General features: G+C 34.9%; 1 protein-coding gene across 1 annotated transcript in view; it reads right to left on the bottom strand.

Moving 5' to 3' along the window:
- PITRM1 (pitrilysin metallopeptidase 1) overlaps positions 1-17,126 on the bottom strand; it is a 50,942-nt gene that overhangs the window by 15,727 nt on the left and 18,089 nt on the right. The window contains exons 8-14 of the mRNA XM_037835663.1: positions 12,507-12,633; positions 12,142-12,230; positions 11,118-11,246; positions 8,027-8,140; positions 7,727-7,823; positions 7,001-7,135; positions 5,513-5,651 (exon numbers count right to left, since the gene is read on the bottom strand). Of these exons, the coding sequence (XP_037691591.1) occupies positions 5,513-5,651; positions 7,001-7,135; positions 7,727-7,823; positions 8,027-8,140; positions 11,118-11,246; positions 12,142-12,230; positions 12,507-12,633 (830 nt within the window). The remainder of the gene's footprint in view (positions 1-5,512; positions 5,652-7,000; positions 7,136-7,726; positions 7,824-8,026; positions 8,141-11,117; positions 11,247-12,141; positions 12,231-12,506; positions 12,634-17,126) is intronic.

The following is a 17,126-nucleotide window of genomic DNA, read 5'->3' as shown; positions in this document are numbered from 1 at the left end:
CCCCAAATTATACTGTTATGTGGCTTCCTGGGGTAGCACTCAGCAGCCCAAATACAGGATAGCAAGAAAATGGCTGGATTGATTCCCAGGTTGGGGTTTTGCCAAGCAGATGTCAATGGAGCAATGGAGATAAAGGATGCCAGCCAGACTGAAGTAAGTAATGGAACTGAGATGAAAGACTGGGAAACAAAAAGGGTCAAGGTACTGTGGTGAGGTGTGGTGGGATAAAGGCTCTCCAACATTAGATGACTGAAGTCAGTGCATGGGATATTGAGCTTTCAGACAGAAAAGTTCCAAATGAAGAAAACAAAATCCAGGGTATAAAACTGTTAGAAGGCAATCTTTTCTAAAATGAGCTCAAATATCTACTTTTATAAAGGCTCTCTACAGCATTAAGCTCAAGCCTGTTAGACCTTCAACGCCTTCCTTTATCTGGTCTCTACCTTCCTAACCAACCTGAGTTTCCTGATTCCATGCCACTCAGAAGTTTCCAAATTCTTTGCTCTAGCCTGAAAAGCCTCTTCTTGCCCTCTCACCTATCTAATCTTACCAACAGTTCAAGATTTACCTTCTGTAGAACATCCTATAACTTCTATGACAACCCAATTGCTCCTTCTTTGAATGCACTCACAGTTAGTATAAAAAGGTCCAGCATTTTTCTGTTTTTTCTTTCACCAGATCACAAGCACCCTGATGGTAGGGACTATATTCCTTCACAGGGCTTTATACATTAAACAGACACCAAAATATTTGAGAATTACCTATAGTTTTTAATAAATTAAATAATTAACATTTTTAAATTGGTATTATCTACAGATCAGGCTTTAATTCACAGAGATTCCTAATACTTCAAGACTTACTGATCCGAAATAATCATTAAATGTACTAGCATTGTATCCTATTTTAAAGAAACTCTGCAGTGAATCTGTAAAGTAAAAACATACTTTTGTAATATGGATGACTACTAACATACTGGTTTAGACTGTAGTATACTGGGTTTTCTTAAAACAGAGCATACCTATAAGGCCCCACCATGAATATTTAATTACTTAGGGAACATACATTCTGTTCCTTAGGGCATGGAATTATATTGGGTACTTATAAATAGCTTTTGATAATGAGAGAGTGGAACTTGTCAACTGACATTCACAAAATAGAAGATTGTGTTTATTACAGTCATCACAATTAGCACATTAAATTTATGTAGAAGCTTAAATGAAGCTGTATGTCTAAGCAAGAATTAATTGATATAAAGAATAAGGTTACATGAGAGAGGAGCTAAGATGGCGGCATAGAGAGGAGTGGAAGCCAGTTAGTCCCCCTGGAACAATTCATAAACTACCGAAAAACTAGTAAATAACCTGGAATAACTGTGGGGAGACAAACGTGACTGTCCACTCATCATACACCAACCTGAATTGGGAGGAATGCCTGAGATCACAGCATAAAATCTGTAAGTAAAAACTGCCGACCCAAGCCAAGAACCAAGAGCCCCTCCTTCACAGAAGCCTCGCGGTGCTAGAGAGCAGCACTCTCCGAACAAGCTAGTGTACCTCAGCCCAGCTCCAACAGGGGTTTTAATGTTAACTGCTCAATACAGACTGTGAATCCCCAACAAGCAGATAGAGGCTTTTGGTAATGACTGACATGGGAGAGTCAGGGGACATATCTGTCTCAGGGCGGGGAGCCCACAGGATCGGTGCTATCTCTGGCCGATGGGTGAATCTGGGATCTTTCTTTCCCTTTCTCTCTCTCTCAACCTGGGCAGCTCAGAGGAGAAAGCCTCAGTGGTTTTCATCTCACAGCTCTTCACAGTAGAGAAAGCCTCAGCCATTTTAAAATCTCAGCACTCTGAGTCAGAGAAACAAAGAATCTATTTATATGCATATATATAAATATGGAGGGGGCATAGCTTCCCAAGAGGAAAGGGAGGGGCCCAGCTCTACTACCTGCCTTACCAGAACCAGACCCCAAAGCCTGGGGGAGGAGAGCCATGGGCCACACCCCCTTACAGGCTGACAGGCGCACCTGCTGGGCAGAAAAACACAGGGTATGTCAATCCTCTAAGAAAAGCCATCAAGGAAACTGGACACTGAATATTTCCTCCTTCTCTGACCTGAGCCTGTTCTCCTCTGGGAAAACCTGATTGGGGTAGCTCAGGAGGTCAAATGCCTAGCCAACAAAAAACTACAACCTACACTAGGAAAAACAAAGTTATGACACAGTCAAAGGAACAAAGTTACACTTCAACTGAGATACAGGAATTTAAACAACTAATGCTAAATCAATTCAAAAAGTTTAGAGAAGATATTGCAAAAGAGATAGAGGCTGTAAAGGAAACACTGGGCATATATATGGCAGAAATGAAAAGTTCAAAAAAACTACTAGTAGAATCTATGGAAATGAAAGGCACAACACAAGAGATGAAAGACACAATGGAAACATACAACAGCAGATCTCAAGAGGCAGAAGAAAACACTCAGGAACTGGAGAACAAAACACCTGAAAGCCTACACGCAAAGGAGCAGATGGAGAAAAGAATGAAAAAATATGAGCAACCTCTCCGGGAACTCAAGGACGAAACAAAGTACAATAATGTACGTATCATTGGTGTCCCAGAAGGAGAAGAGAAGGGAAATAGGGGCAGAGGCAATAATAGAGGAAATAATCAATGAAAATTTCCCATCTCTTATGAAAGACATAAAATTACGGATCCAAGAAGCGCAGTGTACTCCAAACAGAAGAGATCTGAATAGGCCTACGCCAAGACACTTAATAATCAGATTATCAAATGTCAAAGACAAAGAGAATCCTGAAAGCAGCAAGAGAAAAGCGATCCATCACATACAAAGGAAGCTTAATAAGACTATGTGCGGATCTCTCAGCAGAAACCATTGAGGCAAGAAGGAAGTGGTGTGATATATTTAAGATACTGAAAGAGAAAAACCACCAACCAAGAATCCTATATCCAGCAAAACTGTCCTTCAAATATGAGGGGGAGCACAAAATATTTTCCAACAAACAGACAATGAGAGACTCTGAACAAGACACCCGCCCTATAGGAAATACTAAAGGGAGCACTACAGAGTGATAGAAGACAGGAGTGAGAGGTTTGGAACACCTTTTTTCGGGGGAGATGGTAGCACAGCAAGGTATGTACACTGAACAAAGATAACTATGAATATGGTTGACAGAGGAGGGTTGGGAGCATGTGGGACACCAGAAGAAAGGAGGAAAGATAAAGACTGGGACTGTGTTAACTCGGTGAAATCTAGAGTATTCAACAATTGTGATAAAATGAACAAATATGTTCTTTCACAAGGGAGAACAAGCAAATGTCAACTTTGCAAGATGTTAAAAATGAGGCATTGCGGGAGGGATGCAATCAACATAAACTAGAGACTACAAGTAACAGAAAAAAAAAAAGAATAAGGTTACATATTAACATTAATTTTGACTTCAATTGATGTGTAACCTCAAACCTAGCATGATCAAAATGGAATTACTTATTTTCCACCTACAGTCAAGCCTGACAATCCCTCATGTAATCCCAGCCAGACTATCTTTTTGTATGTATTTGTGTGTGTGTATCCTACATATAAACTTTAACAGGCTTTATTGATGTATGATTTACATGCAATAAAATTTACAATTTAAAAGATATAATTCAATGAGTTTTCATAAATGTATAAAGTCATGTAATCGCCATAATCATGATATAAACATTTTCATCACTCCAAAAAGTTCACTTCTGTCCCTCTGCAGTCAATCCTCTGTCCCCACCTCCTGGCCTCTAGCAACTACTGATCTGATTAATGTCACTATAGTTTTGTCATTTCTAGGATTTCATATAAATGGACACGTTCAGTATGTATTCTTTTGGGCCTGCCTTGTCTCACTTACCATAGCACTTTTGAGATTCATCAGAGTTATAGAGTGTATCAGTATTTGGTTCCTTTCTATGGCTGAGTGTTATTTTATTATACAGATATACCATCATGTATTTTTCTATTTACCAGTTGATGGAGATTTAGGTTGTTTCAAGTATTATGGGAGCATATGTTTTCATTTCCATTGGATAAACGCCCCATGGTAGGATTACCAGTCTTCACGTTAAATATATGTTTAACAGTGTAAGAAATTATAAAACTGTTTTCCTAAGTGGTTGAGTGGTTGTACCACTATGCTTTTCCCTCAACAACCTGAGAGTTCTACTTGATTCACATCACTGACATTTGATACTGGCAGTATTTTTCTGTTTTTTAACTTTAGCCATTCTACTGGGTGTGTAATGGTATACATATTGTGGTTTTAATTTAAATTTCCCTAAGAAAACAATGAAATCATTTCCCATGTAAAAAATGATTTATGTGTGTTTATTTACTATTTATCTTCTTGGATGAAGTACCTGTTAAAATCTTTTGCCCATTATTTTCAATTGGGTTGTTTTCTCAGTTTTAAATTATTAAAGTTTTTAATATATTCCTGATACAAGTCCTTTATTAAATATGTATTGCAAATATTTTCTCTCAGAGGCCAAAGTATCTTTGAATGAGAATTAATTTTGATTTCTTCCTTTTCTTTTGTTCCCATATCCCTTTCCTTACTCCAGCTAAATCCATATGCCTTTACAAAGTCTCCCAAATCTGGACTTTCTCTTTATTCCTACCACAGACATCCTGGATTAGGTCTTCATGTCATGCTTAAGTTTCTAACTGCCTTCTGACAGTTTTCTCTATCCAATTTCTTTCATTTTCCTCAAAACTATCCCAACGACACTACCATTTGATAGCTCAAAGATGTGCCACAATTCCTCATAACTTAATAAATTAAGAAGACACTCACCAGATTTACAATCAAGGCCTTCCATAATCTAGACTCAATTTGGCCTCTTCATTCTTGTCTCAGTCTTTTCAAATCAACACTTTATTTCTTCCATATTCACGTATTCATCATCCTCTGAATGAGAGCTACACTGCCCAATTTTCACATCTTTACCAACGTCTACACTACACAGATACTAGCTTAAATTCTGTATTTCCTCAGTGAGCCTTGCCAATTCTATTTAGTTCACTCACTTGTCATCCTTTTGAACTCAGAGCTTACACTGTCTATGTTTCTCTTTCAGCAATTAATCATATATTGGGACAGGATATAAAATTAAAATAATGACACGGCATTATTACAGCACCTGGTAAATAGAAAGCATTCATAAAATTTATAAAATGAGTACATCTTATAAAGCTACTTCTTTTCAAATATTCCTGTCTTACCTCCTAACCTACAGTACAAAATTTCTGGGAGTATGGATCAAATCTTATGCTTGAATCTATCACTCATCAAATCAAATATGTAACTTTGTAGGTGCCCAATAAATATGTGTTGATTGAAATAATAATTGCCTTCAACACTATTAACTAACCAAAAAAGTTCACTGGGTTTGAGTGAAGACTGAGGTGTCATTTTACAAGGTTATCTTTTTAATTATCAACAACAAAATAAAACATCTAACCTTTTTTGTATATCTGTTGCTTGTCATTCAGGGAAAGAGAATTGATCTTTTGCATTAGTTTCTCTGTTTCCATTTGGGTTTGTTTCTCATAATACTTGTTATCTGGTTTCATTGATAAAATCAACTTATGCTGATTATTCTGCAACAAAAACAAAAAAGCCAAACTATAACAGGATTTTATTAAAGGCTAATGTATGGAACCAACCTTTGCCTGTAGCTCTTGGTTCTGTATTGCATTTACCCATTTTTTAAATGTTGATGATAAGAGAACTCACTTTGTAGAGTTGTTCTGGAGACTCACTTCATAGGATTATTTTGCATATTAAATTATATAAGCCATATAAAATTCTTAGAACAATACCTGGCATGTAGTAAGGTCAAAATTCATATATGCTATTATTATTATTGCTATTATGATTATCATTATTAATTTCACTATGTCTTAACCATAAATGTACAAATATGCAACATTTTCTTTACACTTTGGTTGGAAAGAAACTATTTTCACTTTTTAATACAATGTCTTTGGTTTTAGTTGAAACTGAAGATAACATGGATAAAACAACTATTTTTATGTAGACTTCATTGTATTATTAACTTCCGAAAGGTTGGAAACAATTACTCTATTTAGTGTTTTGTAAATTAAGAGGACAAAAATACATGTTGATCAAATGCAAAAAAAAAAAGATGTTAGGTAATTTAATGTGCGTCTCTAATTTATTTCATCAAGGGAAAAAACATACAAAATGCTCACTTATAAGACTACATAGAAAGGTGGGAGAATTAGTACAGCAAAAACTTTATGTAAAATAATTTATAATAACTTAGAGAAACTACAGGTCATGTCCTATGTCCAAAACAATGGCATTATTTAAAATAAGAGTTACCCTTAAATAAGTACAATAGTCTAATCCCACCAATAATATATTTTGTAAGTTCTGCCAGATAAATGCATTTATACCAGAGAAGATACAACCAGGTACAAATGCCTAGAAATCTAGGAATACAAATGAGTAAGCATAAAAAATTCTATCATAAAAATAATCAGAATGTTCACTATGCTTGCTCATATTTTGACATAATTCTTTTATTAACAAAATAGAACAAAAATATGTGAAAATGTTTTAATACTTACACATATACACATATATGTTCACATATAAAACACACACACATATAAATGTTTAAAATTAATACAAGTATTTAAATTTTTAATTAATAAACTGAGTCAACTATGATTGATTTACAAAAAAGAGATTATATTGCTAATATCCCTTTCATAGTTATAAAATTCAACTTCAAAATTATAGATATGAATTCCTAAATTTTCTTACCTTAAAATATTGCTTTACTTTTTCTTGCAAAAATTTTGGATTTTCCATAGTTATAAAATTGATTTACAAAACATAGATTATATTACTAATATCCCTTTCATAGTTATAAAATTCAACTTCAAAATTATAGAGATGAATTACTCAATTTTCTTACCTTAAAATATTGCTTTACTTTTTCTTGCAAAAATTTTGGATTTTCCATAAGGCACTGCCTGAATTGGGCCACAAGATTTCCTAACTTCAAGAGCTCCACAGGGTCTCCATCATGATTCCAGTAAGAAGCTATGTACTGGAATGAAGAATTTTTAATCCTCAATGCATATGAACTACAAACACTATATTACCTCACTAAACATAAAGGCATGATATTTTATTAAAATTTTAGTTTCTATATTTAGAGATAACACAGATGACTGTTTATAACAAAAATTAAGTCATTATTTCATTGGAAGAGTAGAAATTAAATTCATTTTAACCCTACTTTTATCTAATACAATGAAAAAGCATAGGCTTAACTTATATTTTTAGAAAATGTAATAACTACCAACAGATCATTAGCTATCATAAATGCCTATCCAGTTAAAATATTCTATGTAAATCAAATTCATATAAAAACATAAAATAGCAAAAAGCCAAATAAAGTAAGCTAATACAAAGACAATACACCATAAAAATAACTTTTAAAAACAAATTATTATAAAACAAAATTGAAAATTTAATTTATATTAGATTCAAAACAGTATACCTTTCTGAAAATAGAAATACTTAAATTTCTAATGAAAGGTACTATTGATATCAATCTACATTTTCAGTGCTGTCAAGAATCACTGGTTACAAAAGTCAAAAAAATCAAAAAGTTGGCAGCTGAGAAATCACATACTAAACTCAGGGTGAGTCCAAAGCTGGTAGACTGATGTTTCATTTGGATTTCAGTTTTATGAAGCAAAGCTTCAATTCGATCATTTTCAAAGCCTTTCCTAAAGAACAAAATTAAGAGTTGAGATATGAAATAAATAGAAATATAAGATAGCAGATACAGTGGTTAAAACTAAAGATAAACTAATATATCTTTTATTATATAAAAAGGCCCAAAAATTGAGAAGTAATCATGAATTAAGTATTTATAAAGTATTCATGAATTAAAAATAAGAGCATATCATTACAAAGAAGCCATACTTACTCAATTACTTCATCAACTGTTCTATCAATAATGTTTTTTACTGTTTCAAAATCTTTTTCTGCAATGCCTTGTAGGCCTACACTGAAGTAAGCCTCCCTTGTGCAGTCAGTATATCTAGAATACAAAAATAAAAATAATACATTAGATCCATACAACTCTTATCAAATGCACATAATATAGCTATACAGGCATACATCAGAGATATTGCAGGTTCCATTCCAGACCACTGCAACAGTGAATACTGTAATAAAGCAAGTCATGTGAATTTTTGGGGTTCCCAGTGCATAAAAAAGTTATTTTTATACTATATTGTGGTCCATCAAGTATACAATAGCATTATGTCTTTAAAAAAAAATGTATACACCTTAAACATACTCAATTGCTAAAAAAAATTGTAAACCATCATCTGAGCCTTCAGCAAGTCATAATCTTTTTGCTGGTGGAGGGTCTTGCTTCGATGTTGATTGCTGCTGATTGATCAGGGTGGTGGCTGCTGAAGGTTGGGGTGACCGTGGCAATTTCTTAAAATAAGACAACAATGAACTCTGATGCATCGATCGACTCTTCCTTTCATGAGAGATTTCTCTGTAGCATGTGATGCTGTAGAATTTCTTTCAAAATTTGAGTCAATCCTCTCAAACCCTGATGTGCCTTTATCAACTAAGTTTATGTAATATTCTAAATACTTTATTGTCATTTGAATAGTGTTCACAGCATCTTCACCAGAGTAAATTCTATTTCAAGAAACCATTTTCTTTGCTTATCTATAAGAAACAACTCCTCATCCATTGAAGTTTAATCATGAAATCACAACAATTCAGTCACATCTGTAGGCTCCACTTCTAATTCTAGTTCTCTTGCTATATTTCCACCACATCTGCAGTTCCTTCCTCCACTGAAGTCTTGAACCCCTCAAAATTATCCATGAGGGTTGGAATCAACTTCTTCCAAATTCCTGCTAATGTTGATATTTTGACCTCCTCCCATGAATCATGAATGTTCTTCATGGCATCTAGAATGGTGAATCTTTTGCAGAAGGTTTTCAATTTACTTTGCCCAGATCCATCAGAGGAATCACTATCTAGGCAGCTATAGCCTTATGAAATGTAATTCTTAAATGGTAAGACTTGAAAGTCAAAATGACTCCTTGATACATGGGATGCAGAACAGATGTTGTGTGAGCAGGCATGTAAACACTAATCTCACTGTACATCTCCATCTGAGCTCTTGGGTGACCAGGTGCATTGTCAATGAGCAATTATTTTGAAAGGAATCTTTTTCTGAGCAATAGGTATCAACAGTGGGCTTAAAATATTCAATAAACCCTTCTGTTAAATAGAAAAGTCATCCCAGCTTTCTTGTTCCATTTACAGATCACGGGCAGAGTAGATTTAGCATAATTCTGAAGGGCCTAGGATTTTCTGAATGGTAAATGAGCACTGGCTTCAACTTAAAGTCACCAGCTGCATTAGCCCCTAACAAGAGAGTCAACTTGTCCTTTGAAGCTTTTAAACCAGGCATTGACTTCTTCTCTTTAGCTATGAAAGTCCTAGACCACATCTTCTTCCATCTTAGCCGCCTTCATCTTAGCTAGATCTTCTGCATAACTTGTTGTAGCTTCTACATCAGCACTTGCTACTTCACCTTGTACTTCTGTTATGGAGAAGGCTTCTTTCCTTGAACCTCATGAACCAACCTTTGCTAGCTTTAAACTTTACTTCTGCAGCTTCCGCACCTCTCTCAGCCTTCATAGAACTGAAGAGAATTACGGACTTGCTCTGGATTAGGCTTTAGCTTAAAGGAATGTTGTGGCTGGTTTGCTCTTTTATCCAGACCACTAAAACTTTCTCCATATCAGCAATAAGGCCATTTCACTTTCTTATCATTCATGTTTTCACCAGAGTAGCATTTGTAATTTCCTTCAAGAACTTTTCCTTTGCATTCACAACTTGACTAACTGTTTGACAAGAGGCCTAGCTTTTGGCCCATTGTGGCTTTGGATGTGTCTTCCTTGCTAAGCTAAATCATTTCTAGCTTTTGATTTAAAGTGAGATTTGTGACTCTTTCTTTCACTTGAAAGCTGAGGCCACTGTAGGGTTATTAACTGGCCTAATTTCAATATTGTGTCTCAGGGAATAGGGAGGTCCAAGGAGAGGGAGGGAGACAGGGAATGGTTGGTCAGTGGAGCAGTCAGAACATATGCACTTATGATTAAACTCACCGTCTTATATGGACATAGTCTGTGGAACACCAAAACAATTACAATAATAACATCACAGATCACTGATCACAGATCACCAAAACAGATATAATAATGAAAATGTTTGAAATATTGTGAGAATTACCAAAATGTGACAGATACAAAGTGAGCACATGCTATTTTAAAAATGGCACCAACAGACTAGCCCAGCACAGTGTTGCCACAAATCTTCAATTTGTAAAAAATGCAATAGCTGCGAAGTGCAACAGAGTGAAGCACAATAAAACAAGGTATGACTGTATTTAAAGGTTAATACTCTACAAAACCAAACTTAGAACTTTAAACTTGCAAATCCTCTGTTAAAAAGCTACTTAAAGCACTGCTGTCAGATATTTGCTTTTCAGGTATAACTGATCACATTTAGATTTACAGTCTTTTAATATTTCTAAAAATCAATATAATTCAAACTTTACAATTATGACAAACTAAATTTAGAAAAAGAGAACTGCTGAGTTTTACAAAATTGTAAGATTTCAAAAATATTTAATTGATTCAACTTTCAAGACAGGTAGCAGTATAACACTCTGAGTTCTTAGAAATGTTATCTTTGTTTTTTATGCCTAATGTCCCCTTCAGGGCTATATAAAGAGCTTTTCCTAGAATCATAATCTAATCCAGAGTTCTTTATTTTGGGATGGGGGGTGGGGGTAAGGGCAGGATCCTACCAATGCATTGTTGTAGGACTTCTTGCTGCATCCCTGCCCTCCACCATGTCCATAGAAGCCCTCCCCGAGCTGTGACACAAAAACATCTCCAGGCATTGTCAAATGTCCCCTGGGGACAAAACCTCCCAACAGAGAATTACCGATCCAATCTAATAATAAAACTTACCCAACACTAGGAGAAAAGTCTGTACCAAGTCCAGATTCAATTAAGGCTTTGTAAAATGGAGAATTGGGTCCAGAAATCAAGAGTGAAGATAAAAGATTTAATGTGAAGGCTTCAAATGTATTAGTGATCCTTCATTTAAAGAAAAAAAAAATAAAAAGGGAAAAAAATAAAAGAAGAAAAAGCAAAAATTGTTAAATTGTTGGCCCTTATAAATGTCTTTAAAATCACTATTAAATTAACACTTTTATTTCCAAACAAGCTGAAGTTCTCCTAAAAATTCTTGCATTGCAACCTCTATTTTAATAAATGCAGGGACAAAAGAGAATAACTATTCTTTTGGCTTGCAAAGTTCTTACAAACTAGGATCTATTTTTGTGTGTGTGGGTGGGAAACCATAATGGTGATTTAATTGCATATCAAATGCAGCTAGTTTGCCAAGTACCTTCATATGTATTATTTCAATAATAACTACAATAATTATATCATTAACACTGTGAAAAAGAAATTGAAATGATGAGATCAAGTAATTTGCTCAAGGATGTATAGCTACTAATTGGCAGACAGGACATCAATTGAGCGAAGCAGAGTTAGTATCTTTCCTTTCCTAACTACCCCTTAAGGTATGCATTCTTAACATGGTGTCCATGAAATCTCTAAAATACAAAGTCTTCTATATTGTATATTTTTCTAAGGTCAGCATTCATACTACTCTTCACATGCTCAAGGGGAATCTATGACCCTGAAAATGTTAACAACTGCTATTCTAAGCCAGTCCCTTCTCTGTAAGGAATGAAACCTTTTAAAATACAATACAGAAGTAAAAATCACTTTTGTCAAGATGGCTTCCCAAACCATCTTAGATGTTGCTAAAAACTTTGTTGACATTTTACTCTCAATTCTTAAAACTGCTTGGCTCCTAAATCCTACCTATCCATGAATTTATACTTGATTCACTTCCTAACATTCTAACCTGGATATTTTCTTCTGTTTTCCAGCTATTACAGCTTTAACAACTCATACTTACTCTGGTAAGAGGAAGCTGACACTGAGAGTTGTTTGTTTAGAAGAATCTGTAGCAAATGAATCTGGGCCACAAGTTATTTGGTATTCCCTCTGTAAAATGATACATTTTACGTCAGCATAAAGTCTGAATGGTTTCTAAAAGCATAGATTATCTGGAGACATCAAATGTCCCAAAAGAGGTTTTTCACTAAATTATCTTTAAAAAATACAAACAACCATTCTTTAGGCTTGAAAAACTCTTACATACATTGTACAGCTCATAAGAGTATTTTTAAATCCTATTATTAATACGTAATTCAAGTCAATCGCAATATATTTAATAGGTATAATAAAAAGAATTGATTATTCTATGGACTCAGAACTTACAGGCTTACTCCAAGGCTTCTGAGCTGGCACTGTGGTACTTGTTTCAATTTTCTGAAATTTACTCAGTGCTTCTTCATGAATTTGTTTCAGATGCTGTTCTAACTGAAAATTACCATAAGTGAAGAATCTAAAAGTTTGAAAGAATGTTAGTTTAATTTAGTTTAAAAGATGAAAGATCAACAATGATGACTTTTTTTTTTCACAGAATGGAGGATGCACAGTATATGGCAATAATATTAACAAGCCAGTTTCCCTCTTGAAGTTAACTTTACAGAGAAATACAGTTTTTTCACTAAATTTAACCACAAACATTGTGGTTTTAATTTTAAAATAAAATAGGTTGGTGGTACAAACACATATGGTGCTGAAGAAATTAAATGTAAAACAGGCAAAAATTAATCTTTTATTTTAAACCTGTTACACTAAAGGTGTTACAAAATCCAAGTTATTTATTAAAACATTTACATGACTTTCATCATAGTAATAAATCCATGAGACTGACAACCAAAATAAGAAATTTCATAAATTCAATTTTAAGCTACAAATTTCAGAATTTAAATGTTTTTTATGACAACACATCCATTCAACCGGGGGGGGGGGGCACAATGACAGTGTTGATCTTTTCTCCATAATATAATGTTGTCTGAGCTATGTTAAGATTTGGTAAACAAGTGCCTTAAAGATTCTTTAAAAATTTTACATTCAAAGGTTTAGAAACAACAATAATTCAGTAACAATTAGCATCTCTAGCATTCAAACACTGGTCCCTAAATGCCATTCTCCACCAAGAACTCCTTAGAGAAACGATTAATTGAGTATTTGGAGGAGAAAATATGTAATATCTGTGTGTGTACGTGTATGTGCCAGAAGTCAAAAAAATTACTGAAAACTAATGAGACCCTTTCAGAAAGACACAAGAGGAACTTAAAGGATCTCCCAGTGGCCACTGCTGAGACAAATTGTTTATTAAAAAATAAATTAAAACATTCATTTGATCACAAAACCTCATATAAAAACATAATTCTTTTTTATAATTTATAAAAAATAAAATAAACCAAAGCAGCCTAAAAATAAACAAAAGCAAGAGACTCCTTTGTCATTATTGGAAGTAGCTACTGTACCATCTCTACCCATATTGGCTATTAAAGGAAAAGAAGCATTCATGCTGCTTTTCTCTTCAGAACTGTCTTTTGGGGTAACCCAAAAGTCTCAGTTGATGAGGGAAAGATTTTCTTTACAAAGTCCAGCTAATCAGTGTAGGAGAAATGAAAGAATTACAAAACTTTGCAAACTCTAATAAAATAATTTTCAGGCCAACTATCCTTGATGAATACAAAAATCATTAGTTGGCTGACTCAATATTCACAGGGTGCTAGACTATCAACTCACAAGAATACTTGAGGTTGTAGGGAGAAAAACAGAACTTTAAATGGAGGGATCAATCCATCGTCATCCAAAAATACTGATTATTTTAGCAACCATATCGTGCATAAACAGATAATTATATGTAACCTGATGTGATGCAATATGTAATACCCAGCATGACCCAAGAAGCCTTATTTTTTAAAATGCTTAACTTGACTCTAACCAAGCCATTAAATCTAATTTGTGTTCTCAGGAATTGCAGGAAATAAAGGAACATGTCAACTACTACTACAAAGAAGCAACTGGACAAATCCAGAAAATGAGAAATTCCAGAGGACATCTGACCAGATTTCTTCAAGTCAATGAAAAAAGGTAGTAGGCATTACACTAAAAGATTCTTAAGAGGCATAACTAAATGCAGTGTGTGGGCCATATTTGGTATCAAACAAAGATGATTTGGGGGACAAATGCAACAATTTGAATACGGAAAAGGTATTAATGATTTTAAGGAAGTAAATTTTTATTTTGTTAAATGTGAAAACAGTATCATCTTATGCAAGAAAATATTTTGGGGTCACAAACTCAAGATTTTAAAGCTAAAAACTATCACAATGAAAATCCCACAAGAATTGTGGGAAGTGGGTAAATAGGAAGTTGCAGGAATCAGTCCCTCCACCAAAACACAACTATAAAACACACAGGAACTGTCTGAATAAACTATTTCAAAAGTACAGAGTCCAGTAGAACACTGTACAGCAGACAGGATAGAGCGGCAGAAAGAGATTGATAAATTATGGTAAATACCAGTAAATAGGTCGCCCATTCCCCACATTCATGGCAGGCAGCAGTGGGGTTCAACCTATGGTGTTGCTTGCTTGTGCTAGAAAGGGACATAAAAATCTACTTCCCTAAGATCATGCAAGGAGGGGCACACACCAATTGCTGATCACTGCTTTTGATTAGCAACTTTGTATTGCTGGGGGCTGGCTTTAGGGTAGCCATTGTTCCAACCCACTCTGAACAGACGCTCTGGAGAATTAAAGATGGCGCACTCCCTCAGAGCTGCAGAGGACAGCTGAAGGGTTGCATGTTGCTGGGCAGGGGTCTAGTCAAGAAAGCACAGCTTTGAGCAGTGGAAGAAGCTCCTGATGCCCTTCATTCCCCCCACCTCCACCCCCACCCCCAGAAACCTTCCAGAGCAGTTTGGTGCCATTATTGCTACCTTTGGGGTCCCTGACCTTGCTCCAGTTGGGAAAGGAAGACTGATTTGGGAAACTGCTCTATGGCATGCACCACTCCCAGAATTTGCCCTCAAGGCAAAAAAGCAGCTTGAGACAATCAAAGCAGTTGAAGAAACAACTGAAGTAATTTGCCTAGGAAAAAGGCTTATCTGCTTTAAGATGTGCAGTGGAACACCCAGAAAAAAAAAATATACTGTTTCCTGGGAATGAAAACGGACCTTCAAATTCTTGTAAACAAGGGAACACCTATATTCACTAAATACAGGCCCAGAAAAGAGAGGGAGAACCCTGCAATTTGTATTCACTTTAGGCTAACCTTCCTAACAGAAGGGCTGATCTCCAATAGAGAGCAAAAGCCAACACAAAGCCAACTTACAAAGGGGTGAATGGCATTTTTCACTTGGGTTCGCTTAGCAGAAGACATTCAAGAAAACCTCTATCATATCACCAACTGATTATGAACTCAAGAAACAGACGTCTCAGGGAATAAATCCAAGAGCTAATGTTTTAAAATGTTAAAATGTACAGTGCACAACAAAAGAATACAAGACAAACAAAGAAACAAGAAATGGTGGCCCATCCAAAGGAAGAAATTAAAATCCAGAAAACATAAAAAAAAAAAAAAAAAGACCAGATTGTGGACATACTAGACCAAGTCTTTAAAAACAAAAACAAACAAACAAACAAAAAGTCTTCAATATTTTCAAGGAGATGAAGGAAAATACAGAGAAAGAACTGTAGGATATCAGGTAAACAGTCAATATGCTCATGGAAGTAAAGGAAAATACAAAGAAAGAACAAAGGATATCAGGGGAAAAAATGAATGAACAATATGAGAATCTCAATAAAGAGAAAGAAATTTTAAAAAGAAACCATAAAGAACTACAGGAGTGAAGACTACAATAACTGAAATGAAAAATTCCTAGGAGGGTTTCCACAGCAGATTGGAGCTGGCAGAAGAAAGTAGCAGCAAACTTGAAGATAAGACAATTGAAATCAGTCAGGTTGAGGAACAGAAAGAAAAAAGAATTATAAAAAGAAAAGATAAAAGCCTAAGAGACCTCTGGGACACCATCAAGCATACCAATACATGCATTACAAGAGTCCCCAAAAGGAGAAGAAAGAAATGGGCAGAAAGAATAGTCAAAGTAATAGTGAGAGAAAACTTCTCAAACTTAGCAAAATACATGAATATGCACATCCCAAAAGCCAGAGGACACCAAACAGGATATACTAGAAAAATACACCCTGTCACATACCGATCAAACAATCAAATTCAAAGGAAAAGTTCTGAATGTTGCAAGACAAAAGCAACATATTATGGACAAGGAAGTCACAATTTAAGTGTCAAATTCTCATCAGAAACCATGGAGGCACGAAGGCAGCAGACTGAAATAAAGTGGTGAAATAAAACAATCACCAACAAGAATTTTATATCCAGTGAGATTTTCTTTCACAAATGAGGGAACGATTAGGATATTCCCAGATAAACATAAGCTATGAGAGTTCATCACCAGCAGACCAGCCTCAACAGCAATACTTAAAGCGAGCTCATTAGACTGAAAGGAAAGGAAACTAGACAGTGGTTCAAAGCAGCATAAAGAAATAAAGGCTTCGGGAAAAGGTAACCATTTCGGTCAACATAAATGCAAGTACTATTGTATTGTAGTTTTTGGTATGTTACTCCACTTTTTACTACCTACAGGTGCTAAAATGCAAATGCATAAAAAGTAATGATAAATCTATGGTTTTAGACATACAATGCACAAAGATATAATTTGTAACAAGTACAATAGGTGGGGGGAAAGAGGGTATAGAAACATTGTGTATGTATGCTATTGAAGTCAAGTTGGGATCAAATCAGACATAATTGTTATAGACTTTTATATTAAATTTTAACCCCATGGTAACTGTAAGGAAAATATATGGAAAATATATTCAGAAAGAAAAGAGAGGTCTCAATATGGTACAACAAAAAATATCAAATAAATATGAAAGTAGGCATTAACAGAAC

Source organism: Choloepus didactylus, chromosome 5 (genome assembly GCF_015220235.1).
Source record: "Choloepus didactylus isolate mChoDid1 chromosome 5, mChoDid1.pri, whole genome shotgun sequence".
NCBI classification, from domain to species: domain Eukaryota; kingdom Metazoa; phylum Chordata; class Mammalia; order Pilosa; family Megalonychidae; genus Choloepus; species Choloepus didactylus.
Note: the sequence above shows the minus strand (reverse complement) of the source record. Positions and strands in the feature narration are given on the sequence as shown.